Source organism: Bos taurus, chromosome 28 (genome assembly GCF_002263795.3).
Source record: "Bos taurus isolate L1 Dominette 01449 registration number 42190680 breed Hereford chromosome 28, ARS-UCD2.0, whole genome shotgun sequence".
NCBI lineage: Eukaryota > Metazoa > Chordata > Mammalia > Artiodactyla > Bovidae > Bos > Bos taurus.
This window is the reverse complement of record NC_037355.1, coordinates 14262058-14277454: the sequence shown is the minus strand read 5'-3', so window position 1 is coordinate 14277454 and position 15397 is coordinate 14262058. Positions and strand designations below refer to the sequence as shown.

At 40.1% G+C, this 15397-nt stretch overlaps 1 protein-coding gene across 3 annotated transcripts in view; it reads right to left on the bottom strand.

Annotated features, from left to right (window-relative positions):
- The window catches only part of BICC1 (BicC family RNA binding protein 1), a 347769-nt gene that overhangs the window by 41549 nt on the left and 290823 nt on the right, over positions 1-15397 (bottom strand). For all 3 annotated transcript variants that reach the window (XM_024986876.2, XM_024986877.2, XM_024986878.2), the window contains exons 6-14: positions 14803-14856; positions 13213-13407; positions 12492-12743; positions 10201-10332; positions 7600-7786; positions 5648-5809; positions 4865-5061; positions 4594-4726; positions 3631-3787 (exon numbers count right to left, since the gene is read on the bottom strand). In XM_024986876.2, the coding sequence (XP_024842644.1) occupies positions 3631-3787; positions 4594-4726; positions 4865-5061; positions 5648-5809; positions 7600-7786; positions 10201-10332; positions 12492-12743; positions 13213-13407; positions 14803-14856 (1469 nt within the window). The remainder of the gene's footprint in view (positions 1-3630; positions 3788-4593; positions 4727-4864; positions 5062-5647; positions 5810-7599; positions 7787-10200; positions 10333-12491; positions 12744-13212; positions 13408-14802; positions 14857-15397) is intronic.

Below are 15397 nucleotides of genomic sequence, written 5' to 3'. Positions count from 1 at the left end.
GGAGATCAGTTCTGGGTGTTCATTGGAGGGACTGATGTTGAAGCTGAAACTCCAATATTTTGGTCACCTGATGCAAAGAGCTGACTCATTTGAAAAGACCCTAATGCTGGAAAAGATTGAGGGCAGGAGGAGAAGGGGACAACAGAGGATGAGATGGTTGAATGGCATCACCGACTCAATGGACATGAGTTTGGGTGGACTCCAGTAGTTGGTGATGGACAGGGAGGCCTGGCGTGCTGCAGTTCTTGGGGTCACAAAGAGTCGGACACAACTGAGTGACTGAACTGAAGGTGACCTGTAATCAGAAGTTGGTCAAAAATTGGAAGCTGATATTCAAAAGCTGATGGGAGTTTTTTTTAACACCTCTTCTCTTAAGCAAAATGAAACTACCTATGCACCCAGAGGGAAAGAAAAATGCTCTAAAGCCTTTGTGAAAGGATGCACTAAAATATTCAAAGGCAAACAGCTCTAAATCCAGAACACAGAAATCTTTTGATTTCCATCTTAGTTAGAAATCTTCTCCCTGATATATATTTTTTTTAAAAGCAAATTAAGCATAATGTAGTTGGATGGGTAGCTCAAACTATAATGTCACTTAGGCTGCAATCCAATTTGGGGAAAAATTAAGAACAACTCTTTTTCCTTATCTTAGAAACCTTTGCAAAACTAGGAACTTACTCACTATAACATCTCTTTCTTTTATCAGTCCTAAAACCTCCCCTATTTATCTCAAAAGTATTGTAGAAATTCTGGCCTTAGGAAGCCAAAGTCCTTGGAGGATATTTTATTCTTTCCCTGTACCTCTGAGATGCAAATGTTGCATTAGAAACTTCTGGGATCATTTCATTCTTTTTAATGCTGAGTAATACTGTATATGTGTATTACATCTTCTTTATCTGTCTATGGGCATTTAGTTTGCTTCCATATCCTGACTTGTAAACACTGCTGCAGTGAACACTGGGGTACACGTATCCTTTCAGATCGTGTTTTTCTCTGGACGCATGCCCAGGAGTGGGATTGCAGGGTCACATGGCAGCTCTATTTTTGGTTTTTAAGGAACCTCCATGCTGTTCTCCACAGAGGCTGAACCAGTTTGCATTCCCTCCTGCAGTGTAGGAGGGGTCCCTTCTCTCCACAGCCTCTCCAGCATTTGTTGTCTGTGGATTTTTTGATGATAGCCATTCTGACCTGTGAGGTGACTTCTCACTCTAGTTTTGATTTGCATTTTTCTAATAACTAGCGATGCTGAGCATCTTTTCATGTGCCTGTTGGCCGTCTGTATGTCCTCCTTGAAGAAATGTCTATGCAGGTCTTTTGCCCATTTTCTGAGGGGGCAGCAACATGGACGGACCTAGAGGGTGTCATACTGAGTAAAGCAGACAGACAAGGAGAAATATCGTATGACGTCCCTTATATGTGGAATCTAAAAAAAAAAATGATACAAATGAACTAAATTGAACTTATGGTTGCTAGGGGAAGGGATAGTTAGGGAGTTTGGGACTGACATGTACACACAGCCATATTCAAAACGGATAACCAACAAGGACCTCCTGTTCAGCACATGGAGCTCGTAATGTTCTGCAGCAGCCTGGATGGGAGGGGGCTTGGGGGAGAATGAATACGTGTATACATATGGCTGAATCCCTTCACTGTTGACCTGAAAGCACCACTACACTGTCAATCGGCTATGCATGCACACGTAGTCACTTCAGTCACGTCTGACCCTGTGACCCCACTGACTGTAGCCCACCTCTGTCCATGGGATTCTCCAGGCAAGAATACTGGAGTGAGTTGCCGTGCCTTCCTTCTGGGGATCTTCCTGACCCAGGGATCAAACCTGCATCTCTTGTGTCTACCTCCACTGGCAGGTGGGTTCTTTACCACTAGCAACACCTAGGAAGCCCATTAATCGGCTATACCCAATATAAAATAAAAAGTTTAAAGTTTGAAAAAAAAAATAAAATTGATAACCCCCAGAATACTTCTGGGAGTTAATTCCCATCAAAAGATGAACAAAAGGGAAAGGTGGGCAAAAAAAATGTTAAGTGTCCTCCCCACCAATGCAGTAAAAAACTTCACCCTTTTGAGCAGACTTATTTCACCTACCAGAAAACAACTTAAATCCAATATTTTTTATGACTAGTGAAATTTTGTATTATTGTACTTGATTCACAGCAGTAATTTAAAAGTGGAACCCAAAAGGTCTCTGTCAATTCATGTGTGTCTATATATGTGCTGGGGGCTTCCCAGGTGGCTCGGTGGTAAAGAATCTGCCTACCAGTGCAGGAGATGTGGGTCTGATCTCTGAGTTGGGAAGATGCCCTGGAGAAAGAAATGGCAACCCACTCCAGTATTCCTGCCTGGGAAACCCCATGGACAGAGGAACCCGGTGGGCTATAAAAGAATAACAGAAGAGTTAGACACGACTTATCAACTAAACAACAGTGTATGTGTTAGAGATGTTCTGAATTTTCCGCCTACAGATGGTACTGCCAAAATTAATTTGTAAAAAAGCTCTATTGAAGTGGCTTTAAGAGAGTAAATGCTTACATAAATCAAGTAAATTGAATCCAGTAGTCCCCCTTAATCTGTGGTTTCAATTTCCATGGTTTTAGTTACCTACCATCAACCTCAGCCTGAAAATATTAGAAGAAAAATTTCAAAAATAAGTCATAAATTTTACATTGTTTGCTGTTCTGAATAGTGGGATGAAATTTCTTGCCACCTCACTCTACTCCATCCTGGGATTCCCCAACCATAAACAGTGTCATGGCTCCGCGATCCAGGGTCATGCTCCTTCTCCTGACGTATCATCAGAAACTCAGTAACAGCCTAACATTACATCACAACACCTACATCACTCGCCTCACTTCACTTCCTCACAGGCGTTCCGTCATCTCACATCATCACAAGACGACGGGTGAGTATAGTACAATTAGATGTTTAGAGACAGAGATCAAATGAGAGAGAGACCACATTCACATAACTCGTGTTGTTGCAAGTGTTCGTTAGTTTTTGTTAATCTCTAACTGTACCTAGTTTATCAATTAAATTTTATCATAGTTATATACGCATAGAAAAAACAGAGAATATGTGGAATTCAGGACTATCCATGGTTTCAAGCATCCATTGCAAGTCTTGAAGCATATCCCCTAAAGATAAAAGGGGATTACTGCAAATGTAAATGATTAAAAGTTTTTCAATAAATTTGTAAAATAGTTTCTCTAAAATATTATTTGTAACCTAAAACCTTAAAGTTTTGCTAAATTAAATGATGGATAGTCACTAAATATCCAGATCCTTTTCAAATCAGATAAAACACTAAGATTTAGCATTCCATTTGCCATGGGATGCTGCTGATTCATGAACTGTTGAATAAAATCAATTTGATCTTTAAATTTACTTAGTTGAATTTTGTTTTATAATAAAGGTGAAGGTTACCAGATACTATTTCTTAATAAAAATTTTCCAAGTAAAAACAGAAGGTAATTATAAAAAGAAATGAAAAAAAAAACCACAAATACCAAATGCACTTAAACCAAAGAGCATTAACTAGTCAGTTTAACATATATCCAACCTGTTACATGCTTTCTTTCAAAGGATCAAGAGCTTCAAAATCAAGATACATACTGTAAGTGTGAGTTTTTCGTGCCTTGCAGTAGTTCTACTGTCTGCCTCTTGGCACAGGCAACTTTGGAGGGACCCATCATCTGTTTCAAGTCACCAGCATTTCCAGAATGCGAAGGACTTCGAGGCATGCCTACTTCAACAAAAGCATCATTACAACCTGTAGAGAACAAGGGAAAAAAAGTAAAAATCCAGGGGACTTCCCTGGGAGTCCACTGGTTAAGACTTTGCCTTCCAATACAGGGGATAAAAGGGTTTAGTCCCTGCTCGGAAAGCTAAGATCTCACATGCCTCGCAGCCAAAAGACCAAAATATAAAACAGAGCAGTACTGTAAACAAATACAATAAAGACTTAAAAATGGTCCACATCAAAAAAAGGAAAAAAAATCAAAATATCACCTTACTATCAACAATCACCTGCAATAGAAATTAATCAGATTCTGACTCTATGGAGACACAGCATTAACAGCTTTCAGCTACAGAGATGGTACCTTAAATTAAGGCTATCTTAAAACTGCAAGATGAAATCTGAAAAGTAGAGCCTCTTATTTTTTAAAGACTGATAGAAATATATGGCAAAAACCACCACAATATTATAAAGTCTAAAAATTAGCCTCCAATTAAAATTAAAAAAAAAATAAAAGCAGGAACACAAATTACGGGTTACTTTGGGGAAAAAAAGATTAAAAAAAAAAGAAATACTCTACTTGGAAAAAAAATTACACAGCAAATTAATGCTTTCCTGCTGCACAATTACAATCACTTTAATTTAGGAAGTTCCAATGGATGGGAAAGTGCTCTTTCACCATGTTCTTTGGAACTTTGTTCAAGATACTGTCCTCCTGCATCCTTGAGGCAGGATGAGTCATAACTAGTCAGCAAAACCAACTCAAAAATCACTGCATAGACTTTTACGATCCCTTTATCCAATCAACAGAGCAGGCTGAAGTTCAGAAGGAAAGATACCTTCCGTGGGGTTTGATTTGGGAGATGTCTGCTCAGATCCAGCTGTCTGCCGGGATGGATCACCGTGATTCGCACTCAGCACTTTTTCTCCAAGTGATGAAGTGGATATTGCACCATATTTTAAACTTGGAGACTGAAATAACAGTAGAAAATAGCACAGAGATATGATCACAATCCTAAAATTCATTTCAGGTAAAAGTTTAAATATGTTACCAGTGGTTTATCCCTTATGAACAGCATAAGTCACAAGCTTCTTGCTGAAGGGCATTACCTGTGTGTGTCCGTTTAAAGCAGCGGAGATTTTTTTGCCTTCTGCCTGCATAGTGTTGATATGGACATCAACAGGCGTCAAGCCAGGAGGGGGAGACGGAGCTGTGTGCCCATAAGTGGGTACTCCAGACAACAAAATATTGGTTAACGTGGCTTGGGCAGTGGATGGAATCATAAGGTGTGGTATAGCAGAAAAACCTACAACAGGATTTCACGAAGACAGGTATCAGACACGAAGCAACTCAGAATCAAAGCACTGTTTTGTTATTTCAAGTAACAACAAAAAAGCTACTTTTGTTGCTGTCAATGCTGAAGAAAATTCAATTGTTTAACACATTACTATAAAAACATATGAGTATTAGAATGGAACAACATTTTAGAGAGTATTTAATCTAAGCTCTTCATTGTACAGACAAGGAAACTATTAATAGCTAGACTTTGCAAGTGCATTTGACTATTAAGCAAATTTTTCAGACATTCTAGAATCTGCATTTCCTAATTACTAGGTCAGTGACCCGCAGGTGTTTCTGCCATTGCTCTGTGTGCATCATGCTATTTTTCCTGATCTGCTTGTCACATCTGAAGATTACATATTACTTTTATGAAAAACTCACTGTTTAATTATGCTTCATTTTAACTGATTGACACTTTGGAGAATTTTTTGGCTGCAGTATGCTCTGAGCCATAATTTTTCCCTGAGGAAACGGAACCACTAGTAAATTTTACTTAAAAACCAATAATACCTAAGAATACACACCTTCGATTGTACTTAAATACTACTGACCTGTGGCACTCGATGTATTACCAAGTGGAGGTGCCCACAACGTGGGGCTGGGGGTGCCAGAACTCGGACTTTGCAAAGGGCTGACTGAGCTATTCAGAGCATTTAAGAGTGAGTTTGGGGTTGCCGAAGTGTTGAGAGATAAGGTGGTGGGTCCCAAAAGACCTGAAAAGATAAATATAAAGTCAATCACATAAATTCAAGATTGTAATATACAGACGGCATCGATATCGCCGTTAGGAACGCACGTTCATAGAATCTGATGTTTTCCAGTCATAAGGTATGAGTGACAGATTACCTTCTTTCAAATATTCACATGAAATACCGCATGATACACAGCTCCAACACTGGATCCTGTTTGTCCACAAACAGATCCAGAAACGGAAGGACAGGGGAGCTCAGACCAGGATAGACCCCAGGGCCTGGAGCACCACTGGCTGCTTTGCATGAATGAAATTGTGCTCAAGTGGTAACCCAATTTTAATTTCTCTGCGCAACTCACGTGTCATCTGCTTTAAAAAAAAAAAAAAAAACCTCTTTCTAAACCACTTACAATTAGCAGTGAATTGGGAAATGTTTTCCTGCAACAGGACAGCTTCCTTTGGTTCATCTGCAGAGAGGCTGGCCTCCCTGAAAAAGCTTTCATACCACGTTTGAAAGAAGATCTCAGTTCCTGCCAAAGTGCCTGACTGGCATTTCCTGACTTACAAAGCAGTGCTGTATTCTTACAACTCTGTTCAGCATCTCCAGTGGAAGGGACAGCTTTAGGAGATTACAGGCCAAGGGGGAAATTTTGTCTTTACTTCTAATGGTGTCTGGGCTACTTGGAAACTTCATCATATTATAACCACATTACATCTTTAAAAAGCTAGAATAGCTACTACAAAATTTAAAGACTGCTGAGAGATTTTTGTTAGGGCTTCCCAGGTGGCTCATGGATAAAGAATCCACCTGCCAATTCAGGAGACACAGAAGATGTGGGTTTGATCCCTGGGTCGGAAGAACCCTTGGAAGAGGAAATGGGCAACCCACTTCAGTATTCTTGCCGGGATAATCCCATGGATGGTGGAGCCTGGTAGGCTACAGTCCCTGGGGTCGCAAAGAGCTGGACATGATGGGAGTGACTGAGTACGCACGCACAAGAGTATTTTTTGTTTCAAATCAACACTGAGGCAGAATGATTTGTGAGGGTCAGTGCATTAACTTTTTATACACAAGCTACTTAAAATGTACAAAAAAGTAGTGAACCTAGAATAACTGTAATACAGCAATGAACTTTATCCAACAAAACGGGAATCTGTACGTGAGACAGTTCGTATGACACCATGACTATTAAATGGCTCACCCCGCTTTCTTAAAAAACTAAAGCACCAAGGTGATGTTTTCTTTCACCTTTCTCTTCTTTATCTCAGATACAAATGCAGGTCCATTCGCTTCCCGTGGTGGCTGCAGGTTTCCTTTGTGTCTGGACGAGGCAAAAGTCACCACTGGGAGTGCAGTTCCGCTTGCCTTCGCCTCCCCCTCTGCCCACCCCACATGCAGATGTGCAATTACTTTTTGTAAAGCAAACTGGATAATCTTTATCTCTAGGGACCGATGGCAATATTGCAAATGCAAGAAAGAACAAACACATAAATTATAGTCAGCCTGCTCACTTCACTCTCCATGGCATTCTTAATTTAGAAGAACAAACACAGCTACCGAAAATAAAACAGCCAGACCTTGATTATTTATGCAGAAATAAAAAGAATCTGGGTAACAGAAATCCAGAGAGTCTAACCAAAAAAAAAAAAAAAAAAACAGATTGATCCGAGTTGTGTTGCTTTTCACCTGATCATAGGACCTAAAGAAGGAAAAAGGAGCCTCTAAAATGTAGCCCTAGACAGTAGAAAGAAAGGGAACCGGATAAGCAATCCTCTGGTGACGGAGAAGGGCTGTAATAATAAATTTTATACCTAGTCCAGTGAGTCCAAGGCCTGCAGAAGCTAAGATATCCAGGCTGGGACATGCCAGGCCGGCGGGGCACGACGCTGGGGACGGGCTGGTTGCTATGGAAACCCCACTGCTTTCAAGTCCGAGGAGACATTTCCTTGCTTCATACATATTTAAGGCATTTCGCTCAACACTTTTCACAATCACAGACTATGAAAACACATAATGAGAAAGAAAAAAGTGACACGCAAGTAGTCTACAATGAATTGGGGAAGGGGTGAGAAAACGAGTATGATAATAAGAATTCCACTCAGGGTATGGATTAATGCTGCCTTAAAGTCAACTGCAAATTCTAACCACTTATTTCCCAAGTTTACTCCTTTCAGTAAAAGCATAAAAGGTTAATTACCACTTACTCGGTGTGTCCTCCATCCCAGGCACTGTGATGGAAGCTGCACAAATACTCTAATTCCTGCAGAACCTTACAGGTGAAATTATTATTCGTGTTCAGGGAAGACCCAAAGTCACAGGGCAGATGCAGGGGGCGCTAGAGGAGCCTAGGCCCGGCTGTCCTATGGCCCATTCTCGCTTACATCCTCTTGTCTCTACATTAAGGCTCCCCCCATTTATCTCAGCTTTTAAAAATCAAATTTGTCACCACAGATAGACTGCACGGTAATGATCATTTACATCTGACATTTACGGTCTACCAGTTAACGGACCTGGAGGTACCCTCTTCCTCGCTGATGACGTATCTATGGCAAAGCTTATGGCGAAATAAATTCCCAAACAATAAATCTTTTTTTCCTCAATGGACTCATCTAGAGAATTGGAAATCTGAACCCATGAGGGAAAGCCTCCAATGGAAAAGAAAGAAAATGTGTGGCTGACAAAGCAGTTAAAGCAGTGTCCAGCCTGGAGGCCAGGGAGGCATCATTAAAAAGCTCTGGGATGCGGCGAGGTTTCAGAGCTCTCATTCACCATTTTCCCCTGACCTCTGCACACTTCTTGCTGAACTCCAGAACTCTTCCTGGGCCTGTCCATCTTCACATGCAAAGTCTCTTCTGTTTGCATCTTTTCATCCTAGTACTACTTACAGTGACTCTAGTCAACTCAAATACGAAGCTTCACAATACCTAAAGTTAATGTCCTATTCTCTAATTTTAGACTCAATATAGCAAGCTCGTTTAGAATCAATCCTATCTTTTCCTTTAAAGTTTTCTTTGAGGAAGGCATGGTTTTTTTTCTCATGTTGGACACTGACTACCACATTATTTGCATACACACACATATATAACAATACATATTTTTATATATGTGCCATATGCATATTTGATAAAATTCATAGTTTAGAAATTTTAAAGGCACGACTATTTGGTGTTTTATCTACTGTAATAAAAATATGTTATCATTTAGTATACGTTGTTGTGTAACTTGTTTTTTTTTTCACATTTTTAAAAATTTATTTTTAACTGAAGGATAGTTGCTTCACAGTATTGGGTTGGTTTCTGCCAAACACCAACATGAATCAGCCATAGGCATACCCATGTCCCCTCCCTCCTGCGCATCCCTCCCCACCTCCCTCCCCATTCCACCCTCTAGGTCATCGCAGAGCGCTGGTGTGAGTTCCCTGAGTCATACGGCAAATTCCCACTGCCTATTTTCCATACGGTAGTGTATGTTTCCATGTTACTCGCTCCACACGCCCCGCGCTCTCCTCCCTCCCCTCGGGCCATGCGCATAAGCCTGTTCTCTGTGTCTGCATCTCCACTGCTGCTCATCAGCACCATCTCTCTAGATTCCATATGTATGCATTAGTATGTGATATCTGTTTTCCTCTTTCTGACTTCCTTCTTCAACTTCCTTTTTTTTATTCAACACCACTCTTGTCGATTAACTTCTGATACAAAGGTTTCCTCAGCACATATGACTAGAAACAGAATCACTGGTGGTAGAATATCAGTGTTTTTGTGATCAGATGATCACAAACTACTTTTAAAGTGCTTGGGCCAACTTACCCAGTTTAATGCAGGAACATTTCTCTTTCCTCATATCCCTACCAGCACTTAATATCATCAGACCTATCCCATTAAGTTTTTGACAGCACATGTAATTACTGAAATTCTGCAACATCTTAAAAGAGAAGCTCCAAGAAAGCTGAACTAGGGACAGAAAGCGAATGGGCGGGCACCTATTCTTCAAACCTCCAGGCTAGCACAGTGGCTCACAAGTAGTAAATAAACCAAGCATTTTTAAAACTGCTTTGGATCTGTATACACATGTGGACATAACACAACATTTAGCCTTACCAACTCTGTGGCAACTTAGTAAAGCTTAAAGTTACCAGATTGCAAATTAAGAAAAAAAAAGTTTCCTTCCCATATATGTAATTAAAATACTGGTCACAAATAGACTCCAAAAACCAACACATATATAAAGAAAATGATCAATAATGAATGCTGTTACAAATTTGCCTTTATATAAAGTAAAATATAATGTGTAACAGTGTCTATTATATAGAAATCAAGTGCCATGTATATGCAGATATTCATTTATATGAAAATCACACTATATTGAATGTGATATGATACTTGGTTCTCTTTGGGCCCAGACTCTGAACCCACCTTGCTTGGCTGTTTTGGCTTTGGTTTAATACTGATGAAGACATCGAGCTGTTCCATCAGCTGAGCAATGAACTGTGGATCGACTTCAATTTCTTCCTTCATATCAAACATCAGCACAAGGGGGAGACAACCCTAGAAAATGCCACAGTGGAAAGTGTGGGCGGTAAAACACTGTTTGTTTATACATCCAATAATTGAACATGCCTACAGATAACACAACACTTTATAGATTTAAAGAATAAGAGTCCCTTTGCTGTCCACTAGAAACTATCAGGCTGTTAATCAGCTCTATTCCAATACAAAATAAAAAGTTTAATTAAAAAAAAATAAACCAAAGTGTCAAAGCTAAATTATATACCTTCACATAGCTTAGAAGGCTGGCGTGGAAATAATATTGAGGGGTAGAAACTATCTTCTGGATGATGGAAATAAGTGTCTTGTGTTTCTCTTTCTGGTCATGAATTTTTTTTTTTTTTTCCCTACTCTCTACCTTGGAAAAATTCTTCCATTTTATGACTTCAGCTTTGTTGGTGGTGCCAGAAACTATAATCTCAACTACATGAAGGGCAGTAATCTTGTGGTCCAGCTCAAAGACTTACAGTGGAGGCTTTTCACTGTCTCCTGAATGAAATCTAAACATATATCAGCATTTTAAAATCTCCACATTTCCACCCAGCTTTGCTTGTGCAGTCACAGGTCTCTCTGGGTATGTCTGCCCCTTCTCCAAACTACACCAACATATGGACAGTCTTTGCAACAGATTCTGTTCCTCGGTATCTTAACTCATCACAAGGCTTCTTTGCCAACCCAAGTCCTACTTCTCCTTTGATGCAGCTCAAACCTTACCTCCTTCCTGGAGGACTCTGCTACTATCAGCCTTTCCTGTCACTGTCTCACTCTTCAGCATAGCAGCGTTTAGAACTTGTACTTTTTCTCTGATTCTTTCTTCCTGGCTCCTCATCTACTGAGTATAGGAACCACATCCCACATTTTTTGTGATGTACAGATTGATGGGTTTGTACATAAGGATTGGAAGAAGTTACTGTCAAACATAACAGAATTAAAAAGAAATCACCATGTTCCATTTCTCTTCTGGATAAGAGATGTTTATAAGGATGTTGCTATAAAAAATGGTGATACTACTTAAAATTTAAGTTAAAGCCTTTTAATTTCTCTCTCAATCTTTCAGTATTGTGCTGTAATAATAATATGTCTCATTGCATACCTGTATTTTTGTCAGGTATGAGCACAGTATGAATATGAATTCATAACAGTGCTGATCGCTTGAAAATTTCACTGAACTCAGTATCTAAAGAACTTGAAAAGTGTGAAAAAAGAAAGTATGAAGAGTAATCATAATAATCTTTGGATACAAATATGCTGTCTAACTAGCAGTATACTAAAAGTAGCCTAAGTAAGCTTAGCTAAAATAAAAAATCATTCACAATGAAATTAATTTCATAAAATAATGTATCATAATTCTTAGTGATTATAACAAGTTTTCATCTGTCAGAGGAATGGAATCAACAATACACATCTGGATTTTCTGAAGGTTTCTCAAAAACAGATTCTGCAAGTTAATAGCAGTAAAGGTCATGTCTGAAGCTTATGGATTCAAATGTCACTAAAGGTCTAGCCAGAATGGAGAATATAATGGTATTTTTTAATAAGAATACATGGTATGTCAGTCCATTTTGTTAATATGTATCAACCTAGACACTGGGTTTTTAATGAATATAGGAAGGATAGGTTGAATAGTATAAACTGAAAGCAGTAAATTATGTAACTTATTTTCTTTCAATTCATGACACTCAAATTCACAGCTCAAATACTATAGCATTTTTAAAAGGGTACGAAAGATTTATGAAATGTTCAAATGTTTCATGCTACCAAAATTTATTATCTTTGAGGGTAGGGTAAAATTTTTAATTTATTAATTTTTAGTTGCTCTGTTTAAACAGTGGGTTTTTTTTGTCAAACACAAACTAATGCTAAATGTCAAATAACAATAACCACCTTCCACAAAATATAGCCGATTATTTCCACGTAACCTCTTCAGTTGTTTAAATTTATAAAAACAAATACTGCAAGAGAATTACCCACAAAATGAAATTAAATCTGGGAGGCACCATGTACCTTATTCTTTTACTTTCTTTTACCAAGAAACTTCCTTATTAAACCAGAATTCCAAAGTGCTTCCATAAATACCACATTGCTACAGCATGTGCAGCAACATACACTGTACCCAGAGAGGTTAAAAAAACCTGTACCATTAATTTCAGTAAACCTACCATGAGATACTGCCTTGCAAGACAGACAGACTCAATGGTGCCCTGGAGGTAGACGGTGGATTTCTTTTGTGGATTACTGGGATCGGGAAAGTGGATCTGAGCACCCGTTCTCTGCATGATATGTTTGATGTTGCTTCCATTTCGACCCATCATAAAGAGATGATGCTGAGCTGCGATATCCAGTTGCGTGCTCACGGGGATAGCGGACGCCAAGCTCCCGGCGAGATGTTCCAACAGCGTGGCCGTTCCTTCCTAGGAGAAAAGGTGGGAGAGATACAGTCGCACGTGATAGCCGTCCACACTGAAGGGAGAGGTTCTACTGTGCTTCTGACAGCTATGGAAAAATTCAACATATCCTAAAAGCCAGAATGTGGGGCCTTCCTGGTGGTCCAGTGGTTAAGAATCTGCCTTCCAATGCAGGGCATGCAGGTTCAATCCCTGGTCAGGGAACTAAGAGTCCACGTGTCGAGGGGCAACTAAGCCCACGTGCTAGCAACCAGAGAAGCCCACAGGCACAGTGAAGGATCCCATATGCTACAACTATGACCCAACACAGCCAAATAAATAAACAAATATTTTTTAAATAAATAAATAAAAATGGGAACCAGAATGCAATATGAGAAAAAAAATTCCAGAAAACACATTTGTCTTAAAATCCTTTAAAAATAAAACTCATACAATTTCTGTACCTACAGTGTTTGGAATGACCTACACCACTCACCTTCACAGCGCTTGTGTTATTCTGAGACCCCCGTACTATCACCGTAGCACCATACATTCGGGACCGCTGCTTAAATGACACTGAAATGTTGTACATTTGTGATATGTGCTGGATAGAGGGGGAATTAGGATCAGGCACTGGTTGAAGAATTCCAGCAATTGGCAGTTCAAACATCAGCACCAAAGGAAGCAGCTCCTAAAACGACATCATAGAACCCAGAGCAGACAGTTAGGTCACTGCATAGTTACTGAAAGTGAAAATGTTAGTCTCTCAGTCACGTCTGACTCTTTGCAACCCCAAGGACTGCAGCCTGCCAGGCTCTTCTGTCCATGGAATTCTCCAGGCAAGAATACTGGAGTGGGTAGCCAAGCCCTCCTCCAGGGAATCTTCTTGACCCAGGGATAAAACCCGGGTCTTGTGCATTGCAGGCAGATTCTTTACCTTCTGAGCCACTAGCGAAGCCCATTCATTTAGAGATATGTGTGATTCATTCATTCTCAAGATGGGGTTTTTTCTCAAGATGAAAATTAAATGTGCATTAATTTTTTTAAACCCCATCCTTGTAGAGAATGGGCACAAAAAAGAAGCAAATGCAGAAAAATATGGGAAACCTATTGAAAATGTGTTCATTTCCCCAGTACTCCTCAACTCCCTCATCCTGCAACGCAAAATCAGTGCAGCTTACGTTTTCATCAAAATTCCGCTGTAACTCAAAACGCAAAATGGCTGGAAGTCTCCCAGTCCCTACACGGGAGTGTAGTTTTTATAGACAGTAAACAAAAATCTCTAAATTAAACTTGCCTTTATATATTCTTTTAAAATATAGAAGCCACTGGCCCTATACATACACACACACACACATGCACACACACACACACACACACACACATATATAGACGACTGGAGAAGGCAATGGCACCCCACTCCAGTACTCTTGCCTGAAAAATCCATGGACAGAGGAGCCTGGTAGGCTGCAGTCCATGGGGTTGCTGAAGGTCAGACACGACTGAGCGACTTCACTTTCACTTTTCACTTTCATGCATTGGAGAAGGAAATGGCAACCCACTCCAGTGTTCTTGCCTGGAGAATCCCAGGGACGGGGGAGCCTGGTGGGCTGCCATCTACGGGGTCGCAGAGTCGGACATGACTGAAGCGACTTAGCAGCAGCAGCATATAGATGATTTACTTCATTGTACGGTAGACTAACAACATTGTAAAGCAATCATCCTTCAATAATTTAAGATTTTTTTAAAAAGATAATGCTTTTATTACAGCCATAAGCTTGGGTAGGCTATCTGAAGTTTTTAAATGGAAGGAGACCTCTGCAAAACCTGAGTTTATAACTTGAATTGCCTGTGGCATTTTTCCTCAGGCGTCTTTTTGATCATTTCAAAACCATCAGAGCAACAGAGCCAGGTAAAATTTAGACCATCTCTAAGAAGCATCTTTGAGATATTAAAACAACTTTTGTCACTCTTTCCTACATGTTGAACATATGATCTGGTTATAAATTGACAAATTACAATATTTTTATTGCCTATAATGCCAACATCGCTGACACTGCTTTATAGTACGAAAAGGAATACTTACCCGAATTCTAACTCGGGCAGATTCTACTCCTGCTGGTTGTCCTGCTATAGACACCTGCAAAAGTAAAAAACACAGATTTATTGTTCTTGAATCCACATCCACTTTCTCAGCTGTCTACTCCCTCACTACCCAAAGCGTCATCCAGGATAAAACAGCATCGTACAAGCATCGTCTTTATCTCGGAGTTTGTTAATAATGAAGGATCTCAGGCACCAACCCAGACCTACTTAATCAGAATCTGCATTTTAACGAGCGCTGGTGAACCGTGTCAGTTGACCAACATGGTCAAGTCCTACCTCCTGGACTTACCTAAAACCTCCCGGCCCACAGCGGGCCTCCCAACCTCTTCCCATTTTCTTGTGTTCACTGCATTTCCCCCTTTTGTTTAAACCCTTTGCACACAAGATGGGCATCAATGTGCAGCGATACCGCCACTGTATGTTCACAAAGTAACGGACTACTCCCATGCTGGCTGGGAAAAAGCACTGTTGCTCCACCAGCCCCTTCTCAGGATCTTCTAGGCTTTCCTATGATCCAGCAACTGAGGAACAGCTCGTGGCATCAGGGCGAGAGGGTGGGGCTCCAGGACAGCGCT